Source organism: Amblyraja radiata, chromosome 28 (assembly GCF_010909765.2).
Source record: "Amblyraja radiata isolate CabotCenter1 chromosome 28, sAmbRad1.1.pri, whole genome shotgun sequence".
Lineage (NCBI taxonomy): Eukaryota > Metazoa > Chordata > Chondrichthyes > Rajiformes > Rajidae > Amblyraja > Amblyraja radiata.
Window position 1 is genome coordinate 9,236,893 of NC_045983.1, and position 14,010 is coordinate 9,250,902.

The 14,010-nt window shown below is 38.9% G+C and overlaps 1 protein-coding gene across 5 annotated transcripts in view; it reads right to left on the bottom strand.

The window, feature by feature from the left end:
* The window catches only part of ulk2 (unc-51 like autophagy activating kinase 2), a 96,706-nt gene that overhangs the window by 47,025 nt on the left and 35,671 nt on the right, over positions 1-14,010 (bottom strand). For all 5 annotated transcript variants that reach the window (XM_033045732.1, XM_033045735.1, XM_033045731.1 and 2 more), the window contains 6 exons: positions 12,576-12,608; positions 10,958-10,994; positions 9,388-9,561; positions 5,605-5,678; positions 2,528-2,629; positions 788-846 (listed from right to left, as the gene is read on the bottom strand). In XM_033045732.1, the coding sequence (XP_032901623.1) occupies positions 788-846; positions 2,528-2,629; positions 5,605-5,678; positions 9,388-9,561; positions 10,958-10,994; positions 12,576-12,608 (479 nt within the window). The remainder of the gene's footprint in view (positions 1-787; positions 847-2,527; positions 2,630-5,604; positions 5,679-9,387; positions 9,562-10,957; positions 10,995-12,575; positions 12,609-14,010) is intronic.

Sequence of the window (14,010 nt, forward strand, 5' to 3'; positions counted from 1 at the left end):
AACAGTTTTATGTAGAGTATGGAAATTCTGGTTTGCGGTAAAGAACTACACACAATTTGATTCAAATTAACAAAATCACTTAGAAAGATCTCAAAGGTGGAAGATGCAAAGTATTGGAAAAACTCAAATGTTGCAGTTTGGAGAGTGCTACTTAAATGAAAGTTAGGGCATAATGCTGGAGTGGTAGGAGAATTTACAATCTGCCTGCTCAATGGAGATGTTTCAAACTGTAATATCTTGGAGTTAGAGAATTTGACAAGTTTAAAAAAGTTTAATCAAAGGATAAACGACAGCAACATAATGTTAATTTGTGGGTTAACATTGGAGTCACTGAGCATTTCCCAATATGACTGGCTATCCAGCTAACTTGCTGATGTTTTTTGCTCATTGATGGGATACCGATGAACTGCATCATTGCAGCAACAGACACCAGAATGGGTGAGCTTCACTCTAAAGGGCGATGATGGCTAGATCGGTGTTGGAAAGATGCCTGGAGGTCGGCTGGCGAGTTATTTTGCCACTGGACGCAAAATCAAGATCAATATTTTTTGTTCATTCAAGTTCTGTAAACAAACCCGCAGACAATTCTTCCAAAACCATGACATAAAATTGTTCGACGTCCCATTCTTAAAATCCAGAGCTGGTTTGGTATTTTCCATAGAGACCCATTCTATGATGTGCAACTTGTACTGTTCCCCAATCGCATTTGTGAGAAAAATGAAATGGTCCTTCACCAACACCTAGGTTAACATTATTGATAAAAGGAGGAAAGTAGGCACCCACTCACTTGGGGACTAGACTCTTGTTCTTCTCATAGAAGAGCCTTAAATCCTGTGGGCTGTTTGCCTGCAAGAAAGAGATTCCAGTGTCAGAAGGTAAATTCTGATTTAGGCAACTCAAGAGGACAATACCATGAAAAGCAAAACACGAAGTTCTGGAGGAACTCAGTGGGTCTGGCAGCATCTGTGGAGGGAATGGACAGGCGATACTTTGTGTGGGAGCCCTCCCTTATACTAAGTATGGGGCGGCACAATGGCGCAGCTGGTGGAGCTGATGCTTCACAGTGCCAGCGACCCGGGGTTTGGGGGGGGGGGAGTGTGTGTGTGTGTGTGCGCAGTGTGTGTGTAGGGAGTTTGCATGTTCACCCTGTGACAGAGGGTTTGCTCCAGGTGCTACGGTTTCCTCTCACATCCCAAAGACGTGCGGGTTTACAGGTTAATTGGCGTAGGGAGTAGATGAGACAGTGGGCTAACATAGAACTGGTCTGAACAGAGGTTGTATGGACTTGGTGGCTGAAGGGCATGTTTCCATGCTGTATCTCTAAATGAAAAAGGATGCTGCCTGACCCACTGAGTCCCTCCTTGTGTCCCCAATACCATGAAGATGCATCACATATTCTACAATCTAAAACACTGATCAGTTTATCCAACGATGCACAAATAGCTATATTCATAGTCTGGTTACATGACCCACTTCTGATGTCAGTCAGCTGATGTTAATTTGCTTTATCCTGAAGAAGTGTGCAAAAATATTTTTAAAAGGTTATTTTATTCCTTTTTCTGCGGTGCACATGGCAATATAAAATTTTCATCCAAATATTTTTTAGCTGACCCACAAGACATAAAAGTTGATACATTTATCCAAATATGTACTGTCATTCCACATGCTGATGAGCAAGATAGCATCTACCCTGCACACCAATGCACCTCACTAAACCAAGTATATCTTCCATTACTGATGCTCTGTAATATTAACCCTTTCTCACTCCCTGCCCTGAGAGTATCTGCATCTTCTCGGGGAGGTGTTCTCAACTTGTGTCAGTATTTTACAGTTAATGACCTCCAGGAGCAAAGCTGCCTGCCAAAAACACAAGATTAATTTGCATAACTGGCACAACGGTAACAGTCACTTTTTAGTTGCGCTTGAAGGGGCCATTTCTCTCAGCCACAGCCCTATGCAAAATATCATGTCTCTTTTAACAACAAATATTGCTCTGCTCTACATTTGTATTGTTTTTCTTTGTCCCCATAAATTCAAATGTAAAATTTGGTTATTTTAAGTTATACTATTTCCAATATTCCCAAAGTATCTGGAAGTACCTCCCAACAAGACAAATTTAGTTTTGTTTAGAGATACAGCGTGGCAACAGGCTCTTTGGCCCACCCAGTCCACGCCGACCGGCGATCCCCGCACACTATCCTACACACACTAGGGACAATTTACAATATTACCAAAGCCAATTAACTTACACACTTGTACGTCTTTGGAGTTTGGGAGGAAACCGGAGCACCCGGAGAAAATCCATGCAGGTCACTGGGAGAACGTACAAACGCCGTACAGACAGCAACCGCGGGCATGATCGAACCCTGGTCTCTGGTGCTGTAAGACAGCAACTCTACCACTGCACCACCGTACCGCCCCACAGATAATGGGATTTTGAAACGGTTTTCCACCAACTAGCCCAGATCACTTAAAAAAAAGTCCAAATCAGTAAATGGTATAATCCATTAATCTTCTTGGTACGTACCTGGAAAGGAGGCTTGCCAACAAGACACTGAAATACCACAGTGCCTATACTCCAGAGGTCTGCCTTGGCATCGTAGTGCTGTGACATGATAACCTCAGGTGCCTGAAACAAAACAAAAGAACAATAGTAGCAAAGAAGAACGAGCTCTTAAACATTATTACAGTCACCAACTTACCCTCAATTATGGACACCTGAAAAACCTTGCATCAGGTATAGTATGTTTTCCAATCGGAAATTACTGTCATGTCATGAATACATAGTTAATGGTCAAAGATTCGCAGATTCCCCTTTCATATTCTAATCATCTAATAACCTTGTGGAATATCTATTGCAACTTAGAGAAAAAAAAACTTTTGTTCATCATTCCTCAGATTCAGGAATAGTCCTATGTACATTGGAAAATAGAAAATGTAGCAATGTTTTACCAAGGAAGTAGAGCAAAGGAAAGTAGGGATCTGTAGACAAGTTTGCCTAATTTCAGTTACTATACTGAAAACTATTATGGATGTGATAACCTTATCACAAACATATATGAAAATCATATCACTAACAAGATCAACACTTTTTTGAACTGTAGTCAACAAATGCAAGAGGTTTTGTTTTGAGCATGGAAAGAAGACGGAAGATTAATTGGAATTCATGGATGCTCTGGGCATTTTAAAGGGCATTTCGTACCTCATAGAAGGTTGCTACGCAAAATAGAATAAAATGCTGAAAGGAGAGTGAGGATTGGTTGAAGCACAGAGACGGGGAATAAAGAGTCTTATTCACACTGGGAAGCTGTTACTAAGGCCCTCGTTAATTCAGAATCTGAATGAATTACTTAAATGCAAAGTTTGCTGATGCCAGCAAAGCCTGGTGCCAAAGAGAGTTGTGAGCAGCAAGCAGAGTCTTCAAAGAGGCACAGACGGGCATGTGGGCAAAAAAAATGTAAAATGAAGTGCACAGTTCAAAAACGTACGGTTTGGAAGATAACAAAATAGATTTTAATCACGCATTAAGTTGAAAAATATGAGGCTAGGAAGCAAAAAGAGATTTAAAAACAAAGGAATTAAATGGTAATTGCATGTGTGCATTGTGCTAGTCTACGATCTGCATACAGTTATCATACAGGTAAATAAGCAAATGCAAAAGCAAGTACATTGCAATTCAACCAGGATGGACTTAGGATTCACTACCATCAAAAAACACATTGCTGGAGGAACTCAGTGGGTCAGCCAGCATCTGTGGAGGGCAACAGACAGACAATTTTGAGTCCAATCTGAGCATTCTTGCAGCAGTATGCTTTTTGTTCAAGATTCTCACATCTGCAGTCCACTCTGTCTCCCTTTCACTTCCATGCTTGGTCTGGCTGAATTTGTTCTCACAATTAACAACTTACCCTTTAACTCTACGGATTTCCACAAAACAAAAGGTTGTCTGCGTGGATGCAAGCTGCATCAGTTTCTTTATGGGACATGTAGAACATTCCATAACTCAATCCCATTCTGCCCGCACCTCTTTTTGAGGAACTGACCACAGCGGAGCTGCTTCCTTCATCCCACACATAACTCCCTTCCCATTGCTTCACCTTGTACCTTCCTTTTGCGCATTTGGTGCTCATGGCATGGGTTCCTTTACATTGAGGGGAAGAAATGCAGATTGGGTGATCGCTTTGCACAGTACCCTTGCTCTGTCTGCAAGTCTTATTTCACTTCCTACTGCCTCTCACTTTACATGTTTCCAATTCTCCATCCTACCCTGACCTCTTACACTTTTGCAACAAAGCTCAAAGCAAGCTCCAGGATTGATTAGGTTTATTGTAGCCTGATAGATTTGCCGAATTTCAGTTAATCACCCATTCCAACCTTGCATCTTTTGGGTGGCACAATGGCAGCTGGTAGAGCTGCTTCCTCACAGGGCCAGAGTTCCAGGTTCGACCCTAACTTCGGGTGCTGGCTGTGAGGAATTTCCATGTTCTCCCTGTGACCACATGGTGCTCGGTTTCCTCCCTGATTCCAAAGACTTGTGGATATGTAGGTTAATTAGACTTCATAAAAAATTGCCCCTAATGAATTGGAAGTGAATGAGAAAGTGGGACACATAGAACTAGTGTGATCGACGGATGGCATGGACTCTGCGGGCCAAAGAGCTCGTTTCCATGCAGTATCTCAAAACTAAACTTCCAGTACTTCTAATGAAAGAAGAGAGATCAAATCATTAAGTAAATGCACCATCCACAGGGAGAACATGCAAAGTCCAGACAGCACCCAAGGTCAGTATCAAAGCCAGGACTCTGGCGGTGTGAGGCAGCGGCTCTGGTTTAATCTAGAACGAGTCATTGCGTATGCCTGGCCTGCACTCATTGGGGTTTGGAAGGATGAGAGTTCTAACCAAGAAGGTTCACAGAATGACAGACGGGATAAGTGCCCGGAGACAGTTTATTCACACTGAAGAATCTGGAGTAACTACATGATCACTGGTCAATTATCTCAGGCTGGGACAAGCGGAAAGTCCTTTACTCATTGTGTTCGGATTCTTTAAAATTCCACCCTAGGACTCTGAATGCTTGATTGCCCTGTAGATTCAAGGCTGATTAATTCCCTTATATCCAAAAATATAGTGGAAATTGGAGATCAGGTGAGAAGGTGAACCAGGGGTACAGGATTATCTCTGATCTTACTGAATCAAAGAGCAAGACTAAAAGGCCATATGGCTTACTCCAGCTGCTTCCACATATGTTCAATCAATTGCCAGGATCCCCTGCAATAAACTGGCTAATTCATATCCTCACCATTTCTGTCATTTTTATAATTCTGTACTGCCCCGAGAAACATTACACATGCCCTGCAAGAATGAATAATCTTCGGTACACGATGTTTAACTCTCTGGAACCAAATGAGCAAAGGTATACAAGGAGTGCGTAACACCTTCTCACAGATTTCTTGATACCCAAAGGGGATAAGGAGGCTGGAAAATATATACAAGCACAGAAGCACCTGAATGTAAAATCAAGTGCACAGAATTGCTTAATCATAAAGTAGAGTGGTACATGAGATTATGCAATCTCCATCTGTTTAGACAGATTCTTTACTCACCATGTACATGGGTGAACCACAGAGAGTGGCAGCCATCATGTTACTCTGCAAATACCGGGCAAAGCCAAAATCAGCTGCAGAGAAATATAAAGAAAAGTACTGCAACACTTAAACTGATTTGAGCATTTTTTTAAAACAACAATAACTGTATTCATAGTCATAGAGTGATACAGTGTGGAAACAGGTCCTTCGGCCCAACTCGCCCACACCGGCCAACAATGTCCCAGCGACCCTAGTCCCACTTGCCTGCGCTTGGTCCATATCCCTCCAAACCTGTCCTATCCATGTACCTGTCCAACTATTTCTTAAACGATGGGATAGTCCCAGCCTCAACTACCTTCTCTGGCAGCTTGTTTCATACACCCACCATCCTTTGTGTGAAGATGTTACCCCTTGGGATTCTTATTAAATCTTTTCCCCTTCACCTTGAACGTATGTCCTCTAAAATCCCCTACTACAACAACCTTATTTGACCTGCAGCTCCTGGCACATTTGTTCTTCTAATTCCCGTTGACTTTTTGGGGGTCTGTAGTACACCCCCAACAAGGTGATCATCCTTTACTTGTTCTCAGCTCCACCCATATAAGACTAGAGATATATTAAATAAAAACCCTTGCATTTTAGTTCAGTTAATATTTAACATCAGCATTTCAAGTACAATGGAAATGTGAACAAATACATAAAAATGATGAAAAAATAATGATCGCTGTATTAAAAAAAATAAAGCAATAACAAAGCTGCACATTTAAAGCAGCTTTATTCAAATCTGCTCAGTAAGCATTACCCTTTTAAGAAATCAGTCTTGAGTTATTGGACAGTGCCAGAAAATAAACATCATGAAGCCAGATTAAAAAAAACTCAATTTGAATAATAACAGAAAAAATACTGGAAATGCAAAGCCTGTCCAAGAGGACAAGTGAGTATCTTTGGCAAGTGACTTGGAGCTGTGTTAAAATGGAGACTTAAAATACAGTCTGGTATTTTAGTGAATCTAATATGGACCGAATTAGTCGGTTTACCAAATGATTGCCATAAGTGGAGCATGACATTGCTTAGTATTGGATGAGTGTGTTCTTTCCATCAAGGTGCTTATACCCCCAACACATTCACACTTGCCGTTCAGCAAAAGTTGAAAATAACATGCTTGGAATTGTTCAGCCTGATGGATGAATTTTTGGAACATTCCATGGGAATGTATGGTGCAGCAAAGAATAAATAATTAAAATGCTTGTGCCAAGTTCTCAGAGTAGATCTGGATCAAATCCCTCCCCCACTCACATTAATGTCAAACCATGTGTTCCTATTTTGTGATTTTAACAAAACGAGTTAATCCTCTTAAATATCTTGAGTACTCATGGGGGCCAGCAATACGGCATTCATAACTTTTCCCCAGAACCATTTGTCATGGGAGACAGCCTGGAAAGCAATGTCACAAAGTTGTTGGACCAGCAGTCTTGCTGAATCAGCAGATAATGCTAAGGCTTTCCAGCAACAGCCATTGGACACGAAACAAGAGCGAGGTTCCAGTCTATTCCTCCTCATCCATGGGTCGTAAGCATTTCACAATCACAATCAGTTTTATTCGTCACATTGCACATAAAATGCAAGTGAAATGAATTTGGCACACCTTCCCCCTACATAGAACAGCCGGCTGGGCGGCACTGTGGCGCAGCGGGTACAGCTGCTGCCTCATAGTGCCCGAGACCCGGGTTTGATCCTGACCTCAGTGCTGTCTGTGTGTTGTTTGCAGGTTCTCCGTGACCCCATGGGTTTCCTCCCACATCCCAAAGACGTGCACGTTTGTAGGTTAATTGGCCTCTCTAAATTGCAACCAATGTGAGGGGAGTGAATGCGAAAAAATGCAATCACATAAAACTAGTGTGAATGTTTGATCGATGCTCGGTGTGGACTCGGTGGGTGAAAGGGCCTGTTTCCACGCTGTATCTTTCAATCAATTCAGTCAGAACAATATGGCACATGATCAGGCCTTTGGCCCACAATGTCTGTGCCGAACACGATGCCAAGACCACCACTTATCTACCCGCACATAACTCATATCCCTCCATTCACTGCGTATCCATATACATAAGGGTGTATCCGTAAATACAACACGCAGCAGTGAAACTGAAGGTCTCCAAAGTTTTTTTCCTAGGTAGACAAAAATGCTGGAGAAATGCCGTTTTTTTAATGTAGTAATCCCATTGTTTCATATCCTGTATTTTAAATAGTATAGATCATGGTGTGTATCCAAAATAATGAGATGAAGAAAAAATAAATAAATCTGTTCTTACAAAGAAAAATATCAAATATGTCCCTATGTTTTCTTGCCTTTTTTTGGGACATTTATCAAGCAGGATTTCATCAAATCCTTAGGCTAATTTATATCAAAAAAATCACATTCATTTTGCAATTAAATAACTCTATATAAGCCATAAGCCAAGTTCTGATTTTGTTCATGATTTTTATAATTCATCTGGTTTTCTGATGCCTAAAGTTTTTGCAGCAAAACGTGAGTAGCTCACATTTGGTCACGTGTGAAATGTGTGATTTAAAAGCAGTGTAACCGTTTGTATATTTATTGTTTCTTTTCAATTTTTTATATTTTGTGTTTAAGCTTTCCATGGAAATACTTAATAATGAATAGAACTTGAAATCATGAAATAAAAATCTAGTTTGCTCACCTATTTTATCGATGACTAATTCTGTTGTCCCTCCTGTTTTCTGATCTGGTCAACGCGACAACGCTTTTTTTAATCGCGATTTAAAATGACCCTGACCTGAAGTATGGGCCTTATGGTAGGTTGCGTGCCGACATTTTGCAAGAGAGCTTAGAAATCAGTATAAGAGATAGTATCCAAGTTCTCAGGTTGTGGGCACTTTGAGCTCTGAAGAACGCTGTATTCACTTTTTATTTGTTTGGAATCATTGGTTAGTAAAAATCTTTTTTCACTTTTTCGTTCTTTTCTCGTAAATGTTGTTTCGAGTTTACGATAGAAATGTTTAAATTCCGTTAAGCTTTCATTGCTTGTTGCTTTGTTGTTGTAAAGTGTGTGCACTGTATCGAAACATCTACACATGTTTTTGGTTCCGGGCAAATTTCGAGTAAATTAACATTGAATTCGATGAAAGGTTACTGTATTCTTTCTCATTTGTGTATAGTAAAAATAAAATCATAAATAATTTTTCTCTCATTCCCCCCCCCCCCCTCCCCCCACCACCCCAAATTTTGGTCAAATTTTGATCACGAATTTGCGCAAAATGATCATAGATAGGCCCATTTTTAATGATATGGTATTTCGTTATAATTCAATAACTTTCAAATTTGGCCACTCGTGTCACTGGTCGGTACACTTATTTACGGAATCACCCATATCCAAAAACCTTTTAATGGCGCTAACGTATCTGCTTAAAACCACCACCTCCGGCAGCAAGTTCCATGCGCCCACTGTGTAAAATAATTGCACCACACATCTCCTTTACACTTTGCCCCTCTCACGTTAAAGCTATATCTTATAGTATTCAATTTCTCCATCTTGGGGAAAAAGATTCTGACTGTCTACTATATGTATGCCTCTCATACTTAATATTATTATTATTGCCTCTAGAATCATTCTTCCAAAGTGCTTCATGCTCCAAAGGGCATTCTCGTGCAAAACTGCAAAGGATACATTTAAAATATTCTGGTAAAGCATAAATAGTACAATTCTTCGGAAAGGAGGTACAGGGGAACAACCCTTTGCACAGAGCGACTTTACAAAAAAGGTAGTAATCTTTCAGCTTTACCTATTTTGACACGAATGCCATTCAAATTAGATTTTTTCCGGTTAATGTAAGAAAGTAGAATATTCTGTGGTTTCAAATCGCGATGGATTATTCCCTTGTTGTGAAGTATTCGCATAGCAGCTGCAATCTGCTGGAGGAAGATTCTAATGGTGTCTTCACTAAGTGTTCCTTTGACTATTTGAAATAAAAAAGTTTTAATACAAACAATTCAAGGTACTGAGTTCTCATAAAATATGTTATTGAAGACACTATGGCTTCAGTGCCACTTACAGTAGTGTATATATTAAACTGGCTGAAACAAATAAAAATCTCAAAAGCAAAAACCTCAAATTATCACAAATCCAAAAATAAAATAAGCGATACATGTGTCAGTCAACGCCCATGGAAATATCAGAGGTAATGTTTTCAGTAGGAACCACCTATCTCGAAGATGGGGACAAATTTGAAACATTAACTTTCCTATTCTCTTCACATGTGCAGCATGACTTGCTCAATGATTGCAGCATTTCAGATTTTTCATAGTAAATGTATCATTTAGCACAATTTGTGACAAGTAGTGTACTTAATGCAGGGTAAGACTGAAGAAGTATTTCCCATTCTGCAGGACATGCGTTTCTGATCGCAAAGAGTAAATAAATTTGTGGAGACAGCACCTTTAACTCAACACAATAATGAATGATTTATAGGTTAACTTCTTAACCTGAAAATGCATTTGTCCTGGTGACCGAATGGTCTGTCCTAATAGTTATGCAATATTGATTTATGGCACAGCGATCAGTTGTGAAAGGAAGAAAAAATCCAGTAAAAATTTGATACTTTAGAGCTTACGAATTGGGCAAAATGGTGCCCTGTGGCTTATTTACTCTGTTGTTACTTTCTTTCAACCGATAAGATTACGTTAAGAATATATATGCTCTCGCATCATGGCATTCATTTTCGCAATATTGTGACAAGAAAGCAAACAAAATCCCCCAAAAGTCCTCAAAAGTGCTGTCACAACAATTACAACCTGTTAATGGCATTCGTGTCAAAATTACAACCAGTTATATTTTTAGGGCACTTTTTCTCCAGTCTCACATTTGTAAAAATTACACTTGAGGCTGCAGACTCAGATTAATTTACTGATCATATGTTGGGACCTAACTGGCATAACATGAAAGTTAGTGTATCGCCCAAGTTGAATTCTCCCAATTTTGGTGACCTCTGCTTTCTCTCAAAGTAAAAGACTGGCTGCAGCATCTTGACACCAACTGTGCCATAGGATAAAGAGAACCCAGTGTTACCGACAAAATGGTAAAAGGGAAACTGGTCAGGTGGTTTTCCTCTAACTCTGAAAACGTTACATTTCAACGTCACTGATCCCCTAGCTTCTCAAGTTTCTAATAATCAACTTCTAAACAGCATCACATACACAAATGTACAAACAGGGCAATGCTGAATTTACAACTTGCATTCTGATGAGAGCAGCAGCTATCATCCAATCGCAGTTTAGAACAGGAATTCTTTGAACACCACACAGGGACAGGAACTAATACATACACCTTTTATAATCAAGACGGTTTTAACTTACCTTGCAGATAATCTGCCAGGTCACCACCATTGCAGTACTATGTGGGAAATTAAAAACAAAAAGCAACATTATATATTCAAGCCACAATTCTTCACGAACTTAAAATTAAAATATCTTTTATTATTGCTTCATTTACAGTTTTCCCTTTAATTTAATTACCAGTTATAGATTTCCCCCCCAACTTCAATGATCACTATATTCTAACTAGAAATTATATTTAAAATATATATATTTTTAAACTTCAGATGCTGGTTTATCAAAGAAAACACAAATAAGTGACCTTTCGGGTCAGAACCCTTGTTAGGTCCCAATCTGAAACGTCACCTAATCGTGTTCGCCTGAGATGTTGCATGACCTGCTGAGTTATTCCAGCATTTTGTGTCTTTGTTTATCTTTAAATCACATAGGTAATTTTGCATTATGTGTTCTGGACCAAATAATATTTCTTGGTTGAATGGCGTATCAAATGTAAAATGGAACACCAGAGGTGACTACAGATAAATCTCCACCTTCACTTTAGCATGGGAAATTGCATGTTTCACATTAATATATACCACTATTATTACCTTGGAAAATACTATCTAATTCAAATACTCTTGTACTTGGAAGCAAATCCCTATATAAGCTGGAAATCAGAAATAAAAACAAAACGTTGGCAAAGTTCAGCAGCTCGGGTGGAGAGAAAATAAGAAAGTTAACCCATTAGATCAATGACCATAGATCACAATTGTTCTTATGAACGATCCTCTGTTTCTCTCTCCACTGATGCTGCCCGACCTGTTGTGTATTTTTAGTATTTTCTATTTTAGTTAACATCAGTATCAATACAATGGAATAAAATAATATTCCAAGTACAGAATATAATATTTGACATATTTATATGAATTACAGATGACGAAGCAAACAAAAAGCTCCCTAGAAGGATTTAAAAAGCAGCTGTATATAATAATGGATTTAAGAAATGCCTTAAATGTTTTTGCATTGACCATACTAATGAAAGAAAAAGAAACAGTTGATATGTGCAAAATTCATATCAATGCCATCGTCAAGAGTAATAGCCTTAGAATTATTGTTTTTTTCTTGCTGATTTGAATGTAATGGTATATATTTTGAATTACTTCAAAATTAAGTTGTGTCAGTTTGCAAAGCACTAAAAGCCTCTCAATTTTCTACTCCGCCTGAAAGAAAGTAGGTGGCCTGTGTCCAAGCGTATGTGATGCCCCTTCTCCGACGTGAAACTGTTAACAATATTTATTTGCAAAGTAGCAGACATTGATGACTAATGGTGATGGTGGAATTCCTTCCCATTTCTTTCTCTACTGCAAATGCCATGACACATTACATATATAATGCAGACATTGGCTAATTAACAGGCTAATCCTGAAAATGTAAATTGTGCAGTTAAAATGGGACCAGCTAAAGTGGATGACCAGAACTAATATAGCAGCAAAGATGTCTGAGTGGATAATTATGCTCACCAGATAGACAACCTTGTGGATGATGTGTTTGGGAAGGGGAGCAGTATGGACAAATCTAAAATTTTGTATCGGACTGCAGACTATTACATTGTACTGCAATTACAAATCTTTAGCCATTAAAGTTTTTTTTCACCACTTACCTCCATCACCAAATGAACAGAGTTTGGAGTCTCCTGAAATGATTTAAAAAAAAAGTAATTATTGACATGTGTAGCAGTTTTCCCCTGAAGGGGTGGAAAATGCTTACTCCTGAATACACAGCAGAGGAACAAATGCCACGGGAAAGTAGCTTACTTCAGTTGATTAAATATTTTAAACCACATCCGAGTACTGCCAAGCCAACTCCAAAAACTTCTAAAGGATAAGTATTTGTATTAAGGCCCACTAACAATACTGCGCAAGGATTTGCCCTGGCATGTGTTAGTTGGACTTGCTCTTGCACATTTAGATGAAATTATTTTTGCAAGGCAAGCTGCTGAATAGGCAACTTGATAATAGCTGTTAATTTTGCCAACAGTATGTCCCAGACTGCCTCCCTTAATTCAAAACATGAGACACCAATATTGCAGTCATTGTGCTCTCTGGAATTCTAACAACAAACTAACAACATACTTCTTCTGTTCAAATGTTCTGTCAGAAACTGTCTAATGCATCAAAATAAATAGTGCAGAACTCCTCAAATACAGAGTGAGCAAGAAGATACAGCCATATGTTAAATGCGTGCTTAAAAAATGCAAATATTTTAAAAGGTGCAACATTAAATTGATGTCTTTGTCACAAATATTTGTTTAAATGCAAACCATTCACATCTCTGCCACTTTGCACATCACTGCCTATATTAGTCTGTAAATAAATGTGGTTATAAATGACGCTAGAAGCAGTAGAAACTCAGGATTGCATTATGGCAGGTGATATTCCTCAACCAAATCTTGAGCATCAGCAAATGGGAAAAAGAGAGAATGTGTTATTGTTTCTCAATGAGTCCTCCTTCTGGAAAGGATAAAAAATGATCTAACAATTTTAAAACAGTTAAATTCCAGAATGTTTGAATCTCAAACATTTAACCAGAACACCAATTTGTTCTATTCGTGAAATTTGCAACAGCAAAAATTCTATTTGGCTTCAGCCTTGGGAATGGATAGGAAAATATTGTTTCCATTTGTTTGTACTAAGAACAACTAAAAGACAAAGTGCTCATTTTATTTTCTGTAAATATAACCTTCCAGTGCAAAATTGAATACTATTAAATTTTGTTACAAAACTTTGTCATGTTTAAAATTCTTATAAAGCAGGAGCACATTATTTTTTTCTGTTTACAAGCATTAATGGCCTGCAGCAAAGCCTCAGTCGGAGAAGTGGGCAAAATACCAAAAACCAGCAGCTGGCAACCAACTATAAATATTCCCAGTGTGCATGCACATGATTAGTCACATGGCAGAAAGCACAAAGTTCTTCCTAGTATTGAAACTAAATCCATTCAGATCAAATGCCAGCAAACAGAACACCTATGTTATTTAAGGTAGACACAAAATGTTAGTAATTCAGCGGGACAGGCAGCATCTCTGGAGAGAAGGA